The 22,177-nt window shown below is 37.0% G+C and overlaps 1 protein-coding gene across 2 annotated transcripts in view; it reads left to right on the plus strand.

The window, feature by feature from the left end:
* The first annotated feature begins 149 nt into the window (after window positions 1–149).
* Window positions 150–22,177, plus strand: part of ZFP91 (ZFP91 zinc finger protein, atypical E3 ubiquitin ligase) — a 28,295-nt gene continuing 6,267 nt past the window's right edge. Inside the window, exons 1-9 of one of the 2 annotated variants that reach the window (XM_081155294.1) lie at window positions 150–631; window positions 5,202–5,230; window positions 16,083–16,295; window positions 16,545–16,581; window positions 17,276–17,374; window positions 17,916–18,053; window positions 19,193–19,243; window positions 19,628–19,706; window positions 20,666–20,780. In XM_081155294.1, coding sequence (XP_081011420.1) covers window positions 279–631; window positions 5,202–5,230; window positions 16,083–16,295; window positions 16,545–16,581; window positions 17,276–17,374; window positions 17,916–18,053; window positions 19,193–19,243; window positions 19,628–19,706; window positions 20,666–20,780 — 1,114 coding nt within the window. In that variant the 5' untranslated portion in view covers window positions 150–278. The remainder of the gene's footprint in view (window positions 632–5,201; window positions 5,231–16,082; window positions 16,296–16,544; window positions 16,582–17,275; window positions 17,375–17,915; window positions 18,054–19,192; window positions 19,244–19,627; window positions 19,707–20,665; window positions 20,781–22,177) is intronic. The other variant, XM_081155295.1, reaches the window with a different exon arrangement.

Consider the following 22,177-nt stretch of genomic DNA (forward strand, 5'->3'; position numbering starts at 1 on the left):
GGGGGCGGGGCGAAGAAGCCATTCCTCCTCTCCGATTGGTCCGCGGGGCGTTTTGTCGGGCGCGCGCGTGCGGCGCCAGCGGTAGCCGACTTTGAGTGGCAGGGGGCGGGGGGGGTGCCCTCGGAGCCGGGCGGAGGGGTGGGGGGGGAGAGAGGAGCGCAGAGTGAGTGTGTGCAGGACGCTCTGAGAGGCAGGGGGGCGGGGGGAGCAGCGCCGCGGCCGCCGCCGCCTCCGCCTCCACCGCCTGGTACGAGGGGGTGGGGGACGGACGAGCCCCGATGCCGGGGGAGACAGAAGAGCCGAGACCCCCGGAGCAGCAGGACCAGGAAGGGGGTGAGGCGGCGGCGGCGGCCAAGGCAGCTCCAGAGGAGCCCCAACAACAGCCCCCTGAGGCGGCGGCGGCGGCGCCTGCGGGGACCACTAGCAGCCGCGTGCTGAGGGGAGGACGGGACCGGGGCCGGGCCGCTGCGGCCGCCGCCGCCGCCGCCGCCGTGTCCCGTCGGAGGAAGGCCGAGTATCCCCGCCGGCGGAGGAGCAGCCCCAGCGCCAGGCCCCCGGACGCCACAAGGCTGCAGTCCCAGGCCGCGAAGCCCCCGTCTCCGGCTCAGGGCAAGAAGAGTCCGCGACTCCTGTGAGTAACGCAGTCTTTCAGGCGGTGGGAAAGACCCCCCTGTCCGCACGCAGCCCTCTCGGCTCCCGTAGCGCCCGCTCCACGTGACATCCTGCCTGCGCTGCCCCCTGCCGGCCCGCACGACAGATGTCACGCCGCGTCCCCGGGTGCTGTCTCCTCTCCTCGGCTCCCGCGTCTGTCGGGCCGCTTCCCCGCTCCGTGAAGCCGCCCTTTGTGGCCTGGGCCTCTTCTGCTCCCTAGTGACCCGCCCGGCCCGCCGTCGCGGGCTGGCCCGCACCCTGGCGCAGGCGCTCCCTTTGTCAGCCTACCCCTTCCCCTGGGCGGCTCTCCAGGATTACATCACATCCCCGTTAGGAAACCGGCGGCGGGACCTCAGCCTTCGGAGGGTGCCGCGCCGCTCGCCGCCTTCCCTTTAGTTAGCTTAAGAGCCATTTGTAGCTGTTTTTCCCACTACTAAATTTTCGCATTACTTTTCACTTGTTTTAGAAACCGGGTGCTTACTAGTAGGTAAAAACGTGGCTTTGCCAATTTTGCTGAGTGTAGTGTTTCATGTAGCACGTTTAAACGGGTGTTCATTTTTTGTTTAGTTTTTGCCAAGTAACACGTTTTTTGGTTTGGTTTTGCAAACGTTTTAATATAGGAACTTCATTCTTAGAAATTAGACTAAACTGAAAGGAGTTCCTTAATTTCCTAGAGATAATAGGGGAACCAGGAACATAAATATTTAAAAGTTTATTAAAATAACCTTCCTTTGTTGAAAATGCTGAAACAAATATTTGTAAGTCCTAGAAATTAATCACATTAGCCATTGAGTTCGTAACTGAAAACATCCTTTGTGTCTTTTGACTTTCAAGTGAAAATTAGTAAAGGCAGGGGAAATTGAAGAGGGGACAGAATCAGAGTTTTAAGTCTCCCACTTTCCTAAAAGAGTGGGGCATGTTTTGGGTATACCAGACCCAGTATACATTTAAAACACACCTGTTTCAAAATTAAGAGTTATTATTAGCTTTATTTGGATATAGATTCCTTGCACAAATTTCTTAGCCTGTGCCTCATCTGTAGGACATAATGTTAATCCCTATGAGATTATTTTGTGAGAATTAAATACAGCATGTGAAGCACTAAGCACAATTTTCAACGTTTTTCATCTCATGGCACACACAAACTAATTGCTAAAATTACGTGGCACACCAAAAATATATTTTTTGCCAATGTGACCAAAAAAAAATAAAATAGGTATACTTTCGATTCATTCACACTGGACAGCTATTGTGGGAAAAGAGGTCAGTGCCCCTGACTAAATAGTCAGGTACTGCATGTTTTAAAAATTCTTGCTGCACAGGGGTTGAAAATCGCTGACTTAGCACAAAGCCTGGTACATAGTGAATATTTATTGAAAGCTATTGTTTTGAGTGGTGGTGGCATGATAGAGGCATAAGTGCGCAGTGGTGTGTTTTCATGTAAATCCTGCAAAATTGGATTTTTTTTCCATTTTTTTCCTATTACCATACATACGTTAATAACTTAATTTATATTTTTAAATTCCCTTTAATTTTCACCTACCCATTTGAGAGTTAAATATACCTATCTCCTTGAAACCTTTCCCTCTCTCTCTTTCAACAGTTTTGCGTATAGAAATCTCAAGATAATTATAGGTAGAGTAGTAGCTGTATACCATGATGGTTTATTTTTTTCCCTGACTCTTGACCAAAAATGAGACCTTTTACTTCCACAATATAAATGTTACAACATTCAAACTTGGATAAAGATTACTTAATTAAATCTTTTTTCCTCCACAATATTTCTGTGGGGAGAAATAGTCTTTAACTCTTAGTGTTCCTCGCTCACTTCATCCAATATCTTAAAAGGTATCATTTAGTGTTCTTTCACCTTCTCTTAGCCTCAGAAATATCTCTTGATTATGTATTTTAAATTAGGTGGTTTTGATTGGATTGTTAAAATAAATTTTTGCCATAATTTTTTTGTTACCCATTTACTGCATTGCCCTGGAAATCAAAAGAGTCCTAAAGCATTGCCGAGTGGTAAACCTTGATTAAGCAGTAACTGGGCCTGGTGCTGTGCTGTGCTAGGGTTTATAAAGATAAATGGGACATGAACCTCATAGTCAAGGATCTTGGGGTATAAGGGGAAGATTCACTGATGAGTGGAGGTTTATCAAATGTGTGTGCCTGGTGTACAGATTTTCAGAGTGATGAAATAAAATTTAAAACGAATTAAGTAGAAAGGTTAATCTTTTAAGACATTTCAAGAGGTTTTGAGTGTCAGTTTTTATGAACCCTGCTCAAGTGCCTTCTGACCTTGATTTATCTCTGTCTTCCTAATAACGTTATGACAAATTTTTTTAAAAAGTAAATAGAACCCCTATATTAATTACTTGTTTTATTCAGGTCCTATTCCCGTATCTCAACATTGCCTCCTATAAACTTCTAGTAATCAACTGTTTAACCTACATTTGTTTCTCTTGATTGAAGAGACAGCAAAATGTACAGCTTAAAAAGTCAAATTGGATTGATTGAAACCTCTCTTTCTATTAGAAGGCAAAATAATATATTGGCAAAAACACTGGACTTAGAAAGTTTCAGGTTCCAGCTTTCTACTACTCACTAAGTGACCTTGGGCAAGTCACTTAACCTCTTTAAATCTGTGTTTTCATCTGTAATTGATAGTTTATGATTTGCAAAATGAGATTTATAGGTAGGTGATAATTAGGTTACAGTTTCTTATAAACTTTACCCTTTGCATTGAAATGTTCACAAGTTAATGAGAAGAGCAGGAAATCTTTGTGAAGGGAAATAATAAAATTTTCAGTGAATGTGCTCAAGAGAATAGATTAAAACTTAAAGGCTAAGAAAAGATAAACCAAATTTGAAGTGCAGATGCTTATATACTCATCTATATTAAAAAAATTTTTTTGGCCCTCACCAGGTGGTTCAGTTGGTTGGAGCGTTGTCCTGTACACCAAAAGGTTGTGGGTTTGATTCCCCATCAGGGCACATACCTAGATTACTGGTTTGATCCCAGGTCAGGGAAAATATGGGAGGCAACTGATTGATGTTTCTCACATTGATATATCTCTCTTTAACTTTACCTCTTCCTTCCACCCTCCCTCTTTCTCTTTCTCTCCCCTTTCCCCTTCCTCTCTCTCTCTAAAAATCAATAAAAACATATCTTCAGGTGAGAATTTAAAAAAGTTTCTTCCACAGATTTTTCTTACTCATAAATTAAAACATCTAGGCTTTCTATTAATATGGAAACAATATAATTGTTAAATGAGGTTAAAATGCAAAAAGACTTTTCATTCTGCCATATAGTAAGTCCTCTGTTTATCAGAATTTAACATCTCAATAAATACTTTCTTACACTTGTCTAATTTAGCTGTTGTATAACCATTTTGACTAAAACTGAGTATTCTTAGAGGTACCCTTTCAGGTTCAGATGGTTACAAATGAAGGAAACATATTTCTCTGGTACATGAAATTCCATTTTTGGTTTATTTTCTTGCTAAAAGTAAAATGGTATTAATCTTTGGGTGACACTTCCTTGCTGTTTACTTTTGTAGGGAAAAGGTGAGGATCATAGATAGTGAGTGAACTGAAAAAACTTTTATGGCTCTTTGGAGTAGGCTTCGATTGTATAAGACTAAGATCTCGAGTTTTCCTTTTATGGTGATCAGTATGGTAATAGTAATACTGAACCATTCCAAAGGTTTTAGGAAAGTTTATTGTATGTTCTAATTGTTAGCAATTATTTCACTACTTTTTATTTAGCACTAGGATGGTTTGTATTAGCTTTTGTTAATTCTTAATTGGGACATTGGTAATATAATTTAAAATAAAATTATGATACCAAGCTATTTAAAAAATATGAAATGAGAAAATGAAAGCTATTATTTCTAAAGACAACAGAATTTGTATTATGTTACGGCTTCTGTATTTTCTTGGATATTCTTTTTTAACCTAAGAGTATTCATTTGTATTAGGTTTATTTTCAAAAAAAGAGAAAACTCTGTACTGCTCAGAGATACTGTGTGACTTCTTTATGGTGAAGATCTAATCATGTTGACATTTGAATTTGGGTAATGGGGACAGGGGTGGCTCATTATACTGTACTCAGCAGTTATGTATGATAGAAATTTTCCCAAATTAAAAATATGGGAGTGACATTTTTTAAAAATTAATAGTTTATAACACATTCTAATCTTTACTGTTGCTATCTAAATGTAGTTAGAAACAATTGTTTTGAATGATGTTCTGGCTGTGTGCTGTGAAATAGAGCTACATCTGGCTATTTAAATTTACATTAATGAAAATTAAACCTTCAGTTTCTCAACTATACTAAGTATTTCAAACACACAGAAGCCACATGCAACTACTGTATTGGACAGTGCAGATACAGAATATTTTCATCACTGCAGGAATTTCTGTTGGATAACACTGGCACTAGATGCTTTCTGCATCACTCTGTAGATGAACCTGAAAGAGATAAAGTTTTATACTTTAAGAAAGTGTGCAAGATTATTCATTTAATATTTGATTTTTATTTCTTTCAGATGTGTAGAGAAAGTAACAACAGACAAAGGTAAGACTTGGTCATTCTTACTTCTGATGTATATTACACTGATTATTATCTTATAATCTGATAAAAAATAGAACGAACTTCAGCCTGATAATTTAAATTGTTCCCATTTAAAATGACTTTTATTTAGTAAATAATTATTGGAGTAGATAGAACCTATTTAAGTAAAGGCAAGTTCTGGCAAGGGGATCATTTTGACATTATTTACAAACCTAGTAATGGAAAAGCGGGTTATTGGATGTCAGTTTATTGCAGTAGTTGTGTTTTTTTAAGCGCCTGGTGTGCGTGCCTCGGGCTTGTGCGCGCTCACTCACTCTCTCTCTCTCCCTCTCCCCCCCCTCTCTCCCCTAAAGTAACAAAGAGCAGAATGATACACAATATATAAAGTGTAAACAAAATCTTGATGTTGGTAGAGACTCAAATTATAAATGCAGTTTGAAGAATGTGGAAAGAAAGTGTTCTAAGATTTCAGCCTAGTGAATAATTAAATTAAGTCATCAGGTCGTTTCTCTTTAAAGAGTTTTACCAAACCAAATATGTATATTGAATGTAGTCTTCTGCTTATCTGGATTATGAAGGGAAACTAATGTTCACTTTCTCTTTTTAAACACTTTTTAAAAAGACTTTATTCTGGCTTTGCAGATTGGGTTATTAAAATTGACCCTATTACGTTGGGCCAATTGCTCATTTGTTTCATTATTTTTCTAGTCATTGGCTGTATTCCTTGATGTTAAGTTTAAATGTATAGCATCCTTCTTAAAACTGGGACAGATACATACTTTTAAGGATTTTTAAGCGTATTTCATTTATTGTATCTGACAGGAATCTACTTAATAACTAAAGGGTGACTGGTTAATTTATTCCCATGTCCTCCCTCACCCATATAATATATATGGCAAGTTTAAAACCTGGATTTTATGCTGTTTTAAAGAATGACAGTGTGTTAGGAACCAGTAACTTGAAGTGGTGGCTGTTTTGTAGATGATTAGATGTCAATGCTCAGGTTTCTTTTTTTTTCTGAATTTTAGAATCTGGGGTTAGTTTTTCCATAATATACCAGACAGAAGTATTTTGTACTAGACAAATTTTTTTGTAGAAAGTTTTATATGATGATTTTGTCTAGTAATTTTTTGGTTTTGTTGCTGTTGTTACTTGGAAAATAGGGTAAGTCTGCCAAGAATAGAAGGGCTATGTTCATTTTGGAAATTTTATGAAGTGGGGGGAAAATGTAGAGACAGCTGGCAATCAAGTACCAGAGCAGTTCTTATTAAAACAAACAAACAAAAATCCCAAGCTGCCTTTATAAGAGTTAAAAGTGTACTTTGTGTGTCTAAAGAATATGTCTAGAGAAATTATTTTGGATTGCCTTGATAACTTGGAGAATATGGTTGAAACTTTGCACCCCTGTTGGGAGATAAGCTATTGCTCTTTGTGTAGATTTCTTAAACCAGAAGTTGGCAACTACTTAAACGGTAGTTGTGCAGCTATGGAGAAGAGATTAAAACTGCATCATGGGTAATTCAGTCTCGATGTCATTCCCACTCTAATCCACCAGTTACATGCTCTGGATCTAGGGTTAGGTATCGGGGTTTGAATTCAAGTTCTGTCTTTTATTGCAAATAATTCCCATACCTAGCATCCAGTGAGCAATCAGTAAATGGTAGCTGTTAAGTTTGTAAAATTTTGAAGAAATAGATACTCTCCAACTCCCATCTCTATTTCTTCATCATTAGTTTACCTATTACAGTAGTTTTCAATTCTGTGAATGGTACATAAAAACTGTACCTTAACATAGATTTATCCAACTAGGTCAGTGAATAAGGAAATGGAAAGTGTAGTGTAGTATTCACTTATTCCTGGGCCGTTTAATATTTAGAATTCACCTCAATTCTTTTGCCTTTCCTTGTCATTTAACTTCTCAAACAGTTATTCTGTTACTTCAGAATAGTTTTCATGTTCAGTCTGCTGAATTTTAACTGAAGTAATTCATACTCATTCCAAAGGTTGAGGCTGTCAAAAAAAACTTTGAACCGGTTGTGATATTTTCTAGAGGTATAACTCCGTTTTATTAATATTGAAAAGATATTTTTAGTATTTTTTTTAGTCTTGTTTACTCCAAACAACTTGAAGTTATATGCTTTCCTTCAGTAAAGATAAGAACCTTTAACTTGTTTGAACAAATAAATAATATTGCACCCACAGAAAAAGCTACTTGCTGTTTTTAAATTATTAAATTACAAAGTGCCATGTTAGTTTTTCAAACTGAAATAATAATAAGAAACGTTTCAGTATTGGTTTCTGTTCTTGCTCCATTTATTGAAGCCTAATGGATATATATGTAAAACAAACGGGAAATTGCTTTGCAAAAATAGGACTTATTCATTCAACAAGTAATTATTGAGCACCTACTATTTGTGCAGCACCATTCTAGGTACTGGGTTGCATTGGTAATCAGATAACTGCAGTGAAGACATTAAAACTGTGATACAATGTTTGATGAAGTTGGGGATAGGGAAGTTAAGTTTCCATTAAGATTGCAAGGGAAGATCTTGAGAAGGTAACATTTGAGCTCAGACCTGAATATGCAGGTAGATATCTGGATGAAGAACATTTCACACAGAAGAAGCAAAATGCAAAAGCTTAAAATATAAAAGCTTAGTTTACCCACTGCCAGAGGATTATCATCATCATTGTGAAACTTTCCAGAATATTAGCAGAAATTTTGAGGGATAGAGCCTGGCTAGTTCCTTCCTAACTTGGCTTTGTTTTCATACTGTTCTCTTTGTTTTGAACCAAGGCACATATAATTCCAGTCTTAACCTTTAGAGATGCTGTTAGTTTTAGCTGAAGCAATTCTCCTTCACAAATTAAATGATACTCTTCTAAAGTTGGCTTAAATATAAGTTTAAAAAAACACACAACTCACTTTTCCTGACTTCTCTTAATACTGCTGAGATTGGCTAATATTTCATTATGGACTTTACTAATTATTTATGGAAAACAAAGTAGAGCTAATTATAGAAATACTCATAGTAGTCTGGTCAGGTTTCAGAAACTCAAGTTTCTGACTGTTATAAAAATGCTTGTCTCAAATGGCTGACAGTACATTAGATAGGCATTTTATTTGTCCTATTTCCTTCCTAGCCCTTTATCTTAAGGTAGCAGGAACCATATTATTTCTCTCAGTGTGAGAATGATCTACTTGGACATCTTGTTCCTTCTTCGGAGTACCCCATATCCTTTAAATCATTTCCCTAGTCCAGAAGAACAGAAGTGCAACATATTTCATTTATGATGTATCTGGATTGTCAAACAGGCGTAAGAAAGCCTTGATTACCAGCGCATTTCAGTTATGGGACATTTTATAAATGAGGTAAATGAGTTTTTCTGTCTCTTACTTACAAAGAAATAACTTATAACAATGTTCTGGTTACATTATAAGAACCATCTCTGACACAGTTATGTTTATTCTGTTATATATAGTAATTCTTTTATATTGAAACCCCTTTCCCTGCCAGAATCACTTGAGAGTTGCAGCAGAATGCCCTGGTAGAAGAAAATTGAAGCAGAAGAAACCTAAGGTCCTGAGTGGGAAACCTATATTCAGCCAATAAGAATCCAAAACCCCTAAGAGACATCCATCTCTACATGAGGCCCTAAAGTTATCCTCACACTGAGATGATCCCGAGTGGGCCAGAACCTCTGACAAAAAGGAATTAACTCTGATTTAATACTCCCTGACCTTTTAAGTCCAAGAAGGATCAAGCTCCTCTGAATTAAAACTAGTCAGGTTGATCTAACTGCATCTGGCAAAGACCCTTTAGCTTCAGTGCAGTTAATTCCCTTATAGGTTACTGGTTTAGTCTTTTCTCTGACCTACCTCATTAAATCTGGCTTGCTTCTTCCTAGTTAAATGCCCACTTGTATCCTAACTTCTTATTGGCTGTTTCTATTTGTAATTTTGCCTCTATGAGAATTTCTAGCTCTTTTCTTTACTGTGACTCTACCTAAACTTGTATCAGTTATCTATTGCTGTATAACAAACTATCCAAATAGCTGGTTTAAAATACAGCTATTTGTTAGTTTCCAGTTGGGCTGTTTTCCTTTTCTCTTCTCATTGGTCTTTCAATCCAGATCTTTTCGTGTCATGATGGTCCCAAGGCAGCGTTCCAAAGGCCGAAGGCAAAAGCTGCAAGGCATCTTGAAGCCTCACCTACATGATATAAGATCAACATAAATTGTATCTTTACATTACAAAAAATTGTAATTATAAAATTTAAAATGATACCATTAAGATAGTATCCAAAAATTATGAACTACTTAGGGCTGAATCTGACAAATACGTGAAAGACTAATACACTGAGAAGTATAAAACATTGCTATTTAAAATTGAAGACCTAAATAAACAGCCAGGTACCTTGTTTATGGATTTGAAGACTCAATATTGTTAAGTGGTGGTGGGAAAACTGGATCACTCTCTTACACCATTTATAAAAAGAAACTCAAAAGTGGGTTAAAAACTGTAAGGTCTCAACTGTAAAACTCCTAGAAGAAAACAAAATATCTTTTTGGATATATCCCCTTGAGCAAGGGAAACAAGCAAAAATAAATAAGTGGAACTTCATCAAGCTAAAAGGCTTCTGTACAGCATAGGAGACCTGCAACAGAACAATAAGATAACTGACTGAATGGGAGAATATATTTGCAAATGATATATCTGATAATGATATATCTGATAAAGGGTTGATATCCAAAATAGATAAGAAATTCATACAACTCAATAATAAAATAATCCATTCAAAAAATGGTTAGAGGACATGACATGACTTTTCAAGACATTTCTCCAAAGAAGACATTCAGATGGCCAACAGATAGGAAAAGATGCACAACCTCACTAATCATCAGGGAAATGCAAATCAAACCACAATGAGATACTACCTCACACCAGTCAGAATGGCTGCTATTAAAAAGCCAACAGATAACATGTTGACAAGGATACAGAGAAAAGGGAACCCTGTGCACTGTTGGTGGGACTGCAAACTGGTACAGTCCCTATGGAAAGAAAGTATGGAGCTTCATCAAAATAAAGATACACCATATGACCTGGCAATTCCACCTCTGGGTATTTATCCAAAGAAAATGAAAACACTAATTCAAAAAAATACATGCACTCTTGTGTTCATTTCAGTAATGTCTACAGTAGCCAAGATATGGAAGCAACCTAGGTGTCCATTGATAGATGAATGGATAAAGAAGATGTGAGACACATACCTACATACAGAATATTTCCCAGCAATGAAAAAGAATGAAACTTTAATTTGCGTCAACATAGATGGATCTGGAGGGTATTATGCTAAGTGAAATGTCAGGTAGAGAAAGATATACTGCTAATATGGTTTCACTTATATGTGAAATATTAAAAAACAAAAAAAACCCAGACTCAGAGACTAAAGAGACCTTACCATAGGGAGGGAGTTGGGGGGGATGAGTAAAAAGGGAAAGGAGAATATAGGCAATAATATTGTGATAAGTTTACACGGTAACAGATGATTTAAGTATACCAACTATACTTAAATTTAAAAATTTTTTTAATTAAAAATTTTAAAGTAAAAAATTTTTAAAAGATGTCATTTCTCACCATATTGATCTATAAGTGCAATTTAAACAAAATCCCAACAGGTTTTGTTTTGTTTTTTTGTGTGGAGAGTTTTGACCTTGAAAACTTTAAAATTCTTGGGGACCCTCTGGAGTATACAGACTATACTTTGAAAACTATTAGCCTACACTAATCAGGAATCCCACCCTCTTTCTAAGAGTGGGATTGATTCTTCAAGGAAAGAAAAAGAGGTGAATAGATATTTTGGGAGCATCTAAGCATGACTACTGCTCATGTGTATTCCATAATTTAATCAGACCTGATTGAAGGATATTTGATATTTCAGTATTCTGGGATTATAGGTGATATACAGAAGTGCACTTATCATAAATATACAGCTTTATGAGTGTTGACAAGGCAAGCCTAGTTATAGAACCATCACCCATCGAAGAAACAGGACATGATCAACCACCCCCAAGTGTAAACAACATTTTGACTTTTTATAGCTAAATTTAGTTTTGCTAGTTTTTTAATTTCATATAAATGAAATAATACAGTCTGTACTCTTTGGTGTGGGGTTTTTTGCTCACCATTATGTAACATTACAGATTATACAGTTGTAGAAATATATCACTATTTATCCATTTTACTGTTCATGGCCATTTGGGTAGCTTGCAGTTATTGGCCCTTATGACTAGTGCTGCAGTGCATATTTTATTAATACAACTTCATTGAGGCATAATTTATATACCATAAAATTCGCCCATTTCAAATATACAGTTCTATATATAGATTTGCCTTTTATAGACATTTTACAAATGGACTTGTACATACAATATATTGGTATTTTTATTCCTATGCCTTTGTATAGTATTCCTTTATATGCAGATAATCCATTTGATTTATTCATTCATCAGTTCATCCACTTTTTAACTATCATGAATAATGATGCTTTGAATATTCATGGAAGAGTTTTTGAGTAGACAAATGTTTTTATTTCTTTAGGGTAGGTATCTAGGAGTGAAATCACTTGGTTGTATGGTAAATGTATGTTCAACTTTAAGAAACTGGCAAACATTTCCATTGTGGCTGTTACACTTATGTTCCCATCAGTAAATGGGGCTTTCTGTTTCTTCACAATATCACTGATTTTTATTGCCATTCCATTATTCTGTCAAGTTAGCTGCTTCAGGATGGTGGGGATCATGGTAAGACTAGTGAATTCCATCAACATGGGCCCATTACTGCATTTCATTTGCTGTGAAGTAAGTTCCTTGATCAGAAAAAATCCTATGCAGAATACCATGACAGTTGGTAAGGTGTTCTGTAAGTCCACAAATGGTAATTTCGGCATAAGCACTGTGTGTAGGGGAGGCAAATCCATATCGAGAGTAAGTGTCCATTCCAGTAAGAACAAAACACTGCCACTTCCATGATGGAAGTGGTCCAGTATAGTGAACTTGCTACCACCGGGAATGGGGCCCTACCAGGGACTCGGCATTGGTCTCTGCCTCTAGCTGATTCGGCACTCAGCAGTGCCTATAGCCAGGTTTGCCTTGGTGTGAGACTCCGGATTTGCTTGTCAGCAGTCTCAGTTCTGCAGCAACAGGAGATAAGGATTTCTTTCAAGTCATTTATGTGGTACTTGAGCTGAGAATTTGGATCTCCGACATAGCTTTACCTTTCCCCACTGCCCAGCATAATTTAGGAGCAACCCTCCGAATCTCGTTATACTTGCAAATTTGAAATGTTCTAAGGTATCAGACATGATCACTAGAACCTGCCTGGCCTCTGACAAGTATTTGGGAGCATCCATTGGTGATATCTTTGCCTATTTCTATTGCCATGTTGTACAGTGGACTTTCAGTGCTCACTTTACTACTGGAAATAGTCATCAGTGCCTTTACATCTAATCAGTCCCCAGAACCAATTCAGAAAACTTATCCTAAGTTTCTCTTCCTCTGGAACCACTTTCTGTACCAGAGTCAGTATTAGGGTTCTTCAGAGCACCAACCAGTGGGATATATATAGAGAGGTTTATTTTAAGGAATTAGCTCACGTGATGGTGGGGGCTGTCAAGTTCAAAATCCACAGGGCAAACCAGCAGATTGGAAATTCATGTAAGCTGGTGTTGCAGTCTTGTCTAAAATTCACAGGACTGGAAACTCAGGGTTTCTATGTTGCATTCTTAAGGCCAAATTCCTTTTCCGTGAACCCTTTCTTTGCTCTTAGGCTCATCTACATTATGGGGCGTAGCTTATTCAGGATCTAATTATTTAAATGTTAATCACATTTAAAACACATATTCACAGCAGCATCTAGACTGGTGTTTGACCAAACAGCTGTACACCATAGGCTAACCAAGTTGACACATAAAATTAACCAATACAACTCATGTCCTTAATTTTTGGCAGGTTTTCTCTTATTGCCTAACTTGATACCTCCTCTTCAAGGTTTTAATTTTTGCTGTCTTTTTTTTTTTCTTTTCAATTTCCAAGAGCTTTTTTTTGAGTATACTTTTGTTAAATACAGAAATAGGTTTACAGTTGTTTTGTTTGTATGGAAAATAAGTAGATTAGGTATGGTATATAAAAAGAATATAGACTATGGACTTAGATACACCTGGGTTCAAATCCTAGCTTTCTAACTTCATATGTGAGCCTGGGGAAGTCTGTTACTATTTGCTTTCCTCGTCTATAAAGACATTATTACTTACAGGGTTATGAAGACTCAATTTAGAAAGATGAAAAATATATGTACTGCCAAGCACTTAACCAGTATTTAAGATTTGTTAGTTTCTCAGAGGAAATGTAAATACTTAGAGGTGAGAAGATCTTTACTCCAGCTTCTTCCCAGCCTACCAGCCAACCACTCCCTGTCTCACCCAGCAGTCTATGTTAGCTTTGTAATCTTGAACAAATCATTTAATTTCTCTAAGCTTCAGTTAGAAAAATGGAGCAATCTGAAGGAGGACCAGATCATATTAGGATGATCCTTCTAACTTCAAGTATTTTATGATGAAGTAGCTATTATCTTTTCCAATTTAATGAGTTAGGCTGCTTTGATAGAATCTGTTGCTGTAGGATGGAGATAAATCACTCTTACATTTCATCTTTTGCTACCTAGAAGAATTAGGAGAAACTTTACCTGCCAGTGGTACTAATTAATATCTTTTTGTCTGAATTCACACTCTCATCCACTCTTACTTTGCCCCTTCTTCCTCTTTCAAGGACATGGTTATATTCACTGTGCCTTTGTGTTCAGGCAGTGGCTTACCTGATGTCTTCCTTCACCTAGGCTACTGTGGCTCTTCTCTCCCTTATATATCAGGAAGCCTCCTCAAGGTCAACTGCTATTATGAGAAACAACTAGTAATTGCCTTTAAAGTACCACACAGAAGAAAACTTGGTTTTATTTTCAAGAATTATTCACAATTTAGCATGCATTAGTACTTACGAGTTGTTTAAGGAAGTTTGCACCCTGACAGGTGTGGCTCAGTTGGTTGGGGTGCCGTCCTATACACCAAGAGGTCTTGGCTTCCATCCCCAGTTGGGGCATGTACAAAGGCAACTAATTGATGTTTCTCTCTCTTTCTCTCCAGTGGAGGAAACTTTTATAGATCTTTAAAAAAAATGTTACTTAGATAGTTTTGCATCTTATTTTTTCCATTTAGCAATGTTTTTGCCAATAATTTCGTGTCGTTTTTTACAGATTTCTGTATAATATTTTATCTTGATACAGCATGGATTATTTAAACACTTGTTGATGGAAGGTTAGGTTGTTTCCACTCTTCAGCTATTATAAACATGCTGCAGTGAACCTTCATGTGCCAGTTTATTTTCCTAGGGTAGGTACTTAGAGGTGGAATTGCTGGATATATTTTTGGACTTCCCTGTAGGTGACTAATGTTTGTCAGTTTTTTGTATACCTGTCCAGAAGTATTATCTATAAGAAACTTACCTTTTATATATATTATATGTATATATGCACATGAATGTATGTAACATGTATATGTACACATGTTTGAGTATTGCATGGATATGAATTTTTTGCGTAATAAAGTGTCGTGGAGTTGATTCCATACTATTGCTCATTTAATGGCTATATTAAAATTCATATAACCAAGTCCCTTCCTGATACTTAGTTTCCTACTCTTACACTACCAAAAACGGTGCTAGGACAACTAACTCTGTATGTAAGTCATTTTATAAGTGTGATTGTAGTTTTGTAGGATAAATTCTTAGTAGTTAAAATTAACATGAAAAGGTGTGTGCATTTATAATTTTGATAGATATTGCCAGATTGTCCTTCCTAGAAGTTTTGCCGATGCACATGCCATCGTCTGTGTTAGAGCCTGTTTTCCAGCAGCCTTGCTAATAGGCAGTGTGTGGTCAAGAACTTGGATCTTTGCCAACATGATGGGGGACCAGTGGTAACACACTATCATTTTCATTTGAGTTTCTCTTGTTATGAGTGGATTGAGCTTTGTTATTGTTTGTATGTTTGAAAGCCATATTATTTTTATGTTTATTTAGTCAGGTGTATTAGTCTTAAGGTGTGAAATTTTGTGCTATTCTGAGGTCTTTTCTGTTTTGAGATTATTAAAAGAATCTTCCATAGTCAAAATAGGCTCACTTTTAATATAACTAGCTTATATAGATAACAAGCAAGCTACTCTAGATTTGAAAGCCAATTTCTAACGCTAAGTTTTTATTATCTGTCGTGCTAGCTGGATGATCCTGCCTCACCTTATTTTCCCTTTAAAGTACAGGAGAAATAGAGGGTAGCAGGAGTCAAGGGAAGCATTCCTGTTAGGGGATTTCTTGGTTGGTAAAACATCTAGACCTATGTTTCTTTCTTTTTAATGCCTCTCTACTTTCAGTCATCTTTCTGGGTCCACTCACTTAATTTAGGTTCTTTTGTCTGAGATCTAAAAGTTAAAATTTCCTGAATTGAAATATTTGGTATATTTTACATAGTCCTCTCAGCATTCCACTTTTTAGTAGATAAAGCAGTATAAAATTACTACTTTACAATATGAAGTTTTTTCTTTAGAGAGATGACAATAGGGTAAGCTTTATTTGATTTTTTTCTCATTTTGTTGTTTGTATTACTTTGTTTAAAAAGCTGAGGGGTTTTTTCCTCTGGAAAAAAGTTTATCTTCTCAACTGAATTTATAATGTTTTCTACTCTTACACTACCAAGCATGGTTTTTAGTTAACTGTAAACTTGAAAAGAATGGTGTATGTTTTCATCTAGATCCCAAGGAAGAGAAAGAGGAAGAAGACGGTTCTACCCTCCCTCAGGAAGTTTCCATTGCTACAACTAGGCCTAGCCGGGGCTGGCGCAGTAGCAGCAGGACATCTATCTCTCGGCATCGTGACACAGAGAACACCCGAAGCTCTAGGTCCAAGACTGGTTCATTGCAGCTCATCTGCAAGTCAGAACCAAATACAGATCAGCTTGATTATGGTATGGTGCAAGCAGAGAATGGTCATTTAAGAACCAGTTGCCTGTTGCTTTTAAATGTAATGCTGAACATTTACTAAAACAGCTTAACTTTCAGGGGTGGGTGTGGTGATATAGGAGGGGTTCTTTTTTAACCGTTTGCACATATTCTCCTTTTGCATAATTACCTTAGGCAGTAATTTGGTCCCAGCTGCCGTGAGAAAATGTATCTACATAGATAATGTTTTGTTTTGGCTTTTTTTCCCCCCCCAGAAGTTGCAGAAGAGCATCAATCTCCAGGTGGCATTAGGTGAGAAACATTTCATATTTAAACCCTTGGGGACATAGAGCACAATCACATTAAATTATTAAAAGTTGTTTTCTACTTGAAAGAATTTTGAGCTATAACAGAGAAATTAACTTCAGTTTTGGTATTAAGTTTAGATTCCACTTTGTTCTTGATTAGAGCCTTAATCATGTAATCTTTAGTTATGTAGTTCAGAAATTATGTCTCGAGGATCTTCTGTGTTCTGGCTTATTCCATGCTAGGCACTAGTGTGAAATGTGGGTGTTTAGACCAGAGTTTTGAAATTTTATCAATATCTTTGGTGATGAGTCACGTGATTTTTTAAATTTTCTATTTTGTCGTTGATAAGTCTTTTTTGATACAGCAGATTACTAGATATAGTATTATAAAGTCAATTGAATTTTAACCCTTCATGCCATTTGAGCAGTCATCACCTTGCCTTTATTTAATAAAGTGATAGCATATCTAGGATTTTTAGTTCCAATTATTCTTCAGGAAAAAGCAGCTAAATTGCAATTCAACTAGATCATAAGGATAAAAATTCTAGATAATTTACTGTGAATCTTTGGCTATCTCCAAAGAAATTTACTTAATAAAATTCAGTGCTCACTTCCACAGCACATAAACTAAAATTAGAAAATCCCCTCAGATACAATCTTTGCAACTAGAATTTCTAATCCTTTTTGCTGCTTTTTAGTAGTGATGATGAGGAGGAGGAAGAGATGTTAATCAGTGAAGAAGAAATACCATTCAAAGATGATCCAAGAGATGAGACCTATAAACCCCACCTAGAAAGGTATGTCCCATCTTACTCCAGACATGTCAATGAAAAATAAGTTTGGAAAGCACTGTTGCATGCTTTTATTTTGCCTTGTTGCTAAACTAATGGGTATAGACTTAATTTTAAATGGATAATTAATTCTGCACTTAATTTACAAATCTAACATTCTTATTACCCCTCATACAGCCCTCTCTTCCATTGTAGAACTTTACTTTGATCATATCCTTATTATGATATCTGCATGTTTATCATAACAAGATATCATGAATTGCCTCAATACTTAGAATTTTCTACTTTTATCTTGTTTCTCTTTAGAACTGTAGTGAGATTTCATTTTAGGACATCATTAGCCTAGGGTGGGGGTCATCCCTTAGGCTTGAAATATTTGGCATTACTGTGCATGTGAGGAATGGTTAGCTGGAAATCACATTTCATGAGCCAAGAATCATTATTTTACAATAAATTGATGATAACCCCAGACTTTACCTTGTTATCAAGTTTTCCTTGAAAGGATACTTTGCTAGATGCCAGTGTTGAACTGTATTTATGTTTTCAGGGAAACCCCAAAGCCACGGAGAAAATCAGGAAAGGTGAAAGAAGAGAAAGAGAAGAAAGAAATTAAAGTGGAAGTAGAAGTAGAGGTAAAAGAAGAAGAGGAGAATGAAATTAGGGAAGATGAGGAACCTCCTAGGAAGTGAGTGGGCAATTGCAACTAAAAATCATTAACATTTTGAAAGCCATTCTGAAGTGGGAAAAAGGTGGGATGTCAGGAAAGATGTTGACAGATACAAACAGGGTGGGGCAGAAGTAGGTTTGCGCCCTGGCTGGTTTTGCTCAGTGGTTAGAGCATCAGCCCACAGACTGAAGGGTCCCAGGTTTGATTCCGGCCAAGGGCACGTACCTTGGTTGCAGGCTCGATCCCAACCCTGGTTGGGTGCGTGCAGGAAGCAACCAATCGATGTGTGTCTCTCACATCGATGTTTCTCTCTCTCCCCCTCTCTCTCTCCCTCTCCCCTTCTCTCTCTCTCCCCCCCCCCTTCCGTTCTCTGAAAAGCAATTGCAATTGTGCTTATGGAAAATAATACAATAATAAATAATATAGGAATAAACTCTGTTCCGTGTACTCAGAGCTGCAAACCTACTTTTGCCCCACCCTGTATTCCTGCCTCAAGCAGCTGACAATTGTATTGCAGAGACTTCTCAAAAACTTGAAAAGTGTGGTTCAAGGCAGTACTTACGTACAAATGAATGGATAAGGCAGTAGGCATAGGGATGTAGAAGGAATAGGTCAGCAAGTAAGAGTGTGGCAAATGTGGATCTTCCAAAGAAGGGCAAATGAGGCAAATGATGTAATAAAAACTTGATCAGGTGAAAACTTCCTGTCTAGCAACCATTTCTCATTGCAATAATAAGATTTTTGTGTTTAGGTTTTCTGGTTCTATTGCAAGGAGACTATAGTTTATATTTTTAGGGTTTTTAGATAATAGACTTTTATTCTATGTTTTAAATTGACAAGATTTAAGAGGTGGACTTTTAACTGAAACAACTCTTCAAGTAGTAACCTTGAGGTTTATCCAAACCTCCTATATAGTACCGTATAGTTTATGAATGGTATATATTTAACTTGTGTTGCAGACTTATTTGAAAGTAAAATTACTACAGAGTGAAATGTTGGTTGGGTTTGCCACATATGTATGTGACTATGTATTCTGGGTTAGCCTTTGTTTCTGCTATCTACTCTTTGGTCTTGAGTATATATGTCTTCAGCCATCCTTTACTCAGTAAACTTCAATCCAGAACATGTGGACAGTTTACTCTGGTTTTTAATTATAGGAGAGGCAGAAGACGGAAAGATGACAAAAGTCCACGATTACCCAAAAGGAGGTGAGAATTTGTACTCCTGTATTGTACCTTCTGGTGTTAGGCACTTTACTGACATATGCCCTCATTATCTACAGGAATGGACAAAAGCAACTTGATGCAAAGTTAATGTCCTTGATGCAAAGTTACTGTTTTTATTTCCATAGCAGGATCTTAACGTTTCTAAAAACTAATATTCCTTTACCTTTTTGGGGGGGAGGGTACTAGTTTATTTTATGTTATTTTTTAAAAACACTATTAAACATTTTGCAATTGTTGGTTACTTCTAACAAGTTATATGCAAACTATATAATAGTGTAAAGTTGCTGTTCCCTAATCCGGCACTTTGAGTTAAAGGTCAAACTCTGTCTTCTCTGTTGCTAACTTTTCTCCAACATACTGATTTAGGAAAAAGCCTCCAATCCAATATGTGCGTTGTGAAATGGAAGGATGTGGAACTGTTCTTGCTCACCCTCGCTATTTGCAGGTCAGTGAAGTTGTGTAAGACAGCCTTTCAGGTTTTGTACCCTTAGTAGTTCTCAAGCTTGATAGGACTTATGATGCGTGAATTTGTGTAGGCTTTATCATTGACATGCAATGCCAAGAAAAATCTTTCTTTAAACATAAAATTACTTCATTGGTTTAAAAGAAGAGAGAGAAAAAGAAAGAAAAGTATCTAAGAACCTGAGCCCAAAGGGAGGATTTCCTTGGAATCTTAGAAAATTCCAGAGTTTCCCATAGTAGTATAAATACTTTTGAGATGAGATGATTGTAACAACACACCAAGACACAGATGAACAGATTTTATTTTAATGTGTATTTAAAAAAAATAAAATTAGTAACTCAAACCAGTGATTTCTTGAATACTGTTTAAAATAAATTTTAAAATTTTAGTTTGTAGGGTTTTTTGGAAGTGAATCTTTTTTCTAAATATGAGTAAAGATACAGCTTATGTTTAGGTCTCAGAGAAAACATGAAAGTGAATACTAATTACTAAAGCTTAGGAAATGTCTGTTTGATATTTAGTTTAGCAGCAAGTATAACATGAGATTCAGGCCTTACTTTCTGATCCTGGTTCTGTTATAGTAATGATAACTAGTATTCTTGTGGTGTGGGCTGTTTGCTGCACTAAGCACCATACACCATGCAGTGTATGATCTCCAGACCCTCACAGTACTATGAGATGGCTCGGTGATCTTCATTCTACAGATGAGGACTTACAGCGTTTAAGTCCACGTTCCTGAGATCACGCTGCTAGTAAATGACAGGCCTATATTGGAATGCAAGTTTATTTCCAGACCCTATGTTCTTAACTATTTGATTATATTGCCTCTCTACCCATTCACAAAGTATTTGTTTTTTTTTCTTCACTTTTGACTTAGCAGAAGAGCAGATATCTAGAAAGCCTTAATTTTTATCTCTCTCCACTTTCTGTTACTGTTATAGCACCACATTAAATATCAGCATTTGCTGAAGAAGAAATATGTATGCCCTCATCCCTCCTGCGGGCGACTCTTCAGGCTCCAGAAACAACTTCTGCGACATGCCAAACATCATACAGGTACTTTCAGAATAAAATGTCTTATCGAGTAGATAAATACACTGTACTTTTAAGTATAAATTGGTAATGATAATTTTTTTCCCCTAACATAAATCTTAAAAGAGTCTAGAGTCAAGTATAAGGGAAAGGTGGAAAAGTAATACGTAATGATGTAAATTTTACAAGGGACGAATAAACCAGGGCTTTTAATTTTTTTTCTTTGATTTCTTTGAGAACTTTTATGACCTGGATAGTGATCTTTTACTCAGTACATACAGTACTGTGTGTCAGTGGACCGAACACTTTACATGTATTGTTGCTTATCCATCCATTCAGCACGACCAAGTTTGCTGTATTGGTCTTGTTTTGTAGCCAAGAAACCAGAGGCGTAGCAACATTAAGTAACTTGTGTTCACACAGCTAGTTTTTGGCAAAACCAAGATTTTCTAATTCTGTTTCAGGGAGATGCTTATAGATTAAAAGTGAGGAGTATGAAGAAAAAGCCTAAATGGTAAAGGGGTTTGCTTATAGTTTATGGTAACTACTAAGTGGCTCCTGGGACTTCTGCTGTTGAAATCATTAAGGCTAGCTATTGCATTCACGTGTAACCTCCTCTAGGAGATACTGACTCAAAAAGAGAAAGGAAATGTCTTGGTGATACAAATGACAGAGTGGATTAAAATTCTATACATTTTTTGCCTTTAACAATCTCACTGCAATGTAACTAATAGGAACAATTTGGGCTGGGTATGAGCGCTAATCCAGTAGGTGCCAGACATTTGATTGTTACATGTTACCTTCTCAACAACTGTAGTCCTAAGACTGCAAATTCTAGTTGCAGAGATGCCATGTCTCCTGCCCAAGGTCATACTGATACATGTACCCTTTGTGTCAGTTACCATATGTGTGACTTAAGCAAGTTCCTTAATTTTTTTTGTCTTCTCCTTTTTCCTCATCTGTAAAATAAGAATAATAGTGACACCAATGTCACTGAGTATTAATGACACCAATATTATAAGAATGAAATGAGGTAACATATAATGTGTTAGTTATTACACAGGGCCTGGCACATGGTAGACATTCAAAAAACAGCAGGGTTTGAAGTTAGGTCTCAATTATTCCAAAGTCTACAGTCTTTGCATTATGCTATGTTTCTTCAGAGAGAATGCTGCCTGCACTCTGTTTCTTGCTAGGTGCTGCCATTTCTGCACTCTTCCTTCCTGTTAGACACTTGTCCCACAGAAAAGTACTCTCTGATAATCAGTTTAGGCTATTTTAACTAAATATCAAGCCTGCTATGACAAAAGGACAGTTTTAGAAATTCAGTTCATATCAAATACTTATATTTGATTAATACAATTTTATGATGTCAGTGTAGAGAGTTCTTTTCCAAATTAGTATATACAGATTCACTTTGA

Source organism: Miniopterus schreibersii (genome assembly GCF_964146895.1).
Source record: "Miniopterus schreibersii genome assembly, chromosome: 12".
Classification (NCBI taxonomy): domain Eukaryota; kingdom Metazoa; phylum Chordata; class Mammalia; order Chiroptera; family Miniopteridae; genus Miniopterus; species Miniopterus schreibersii.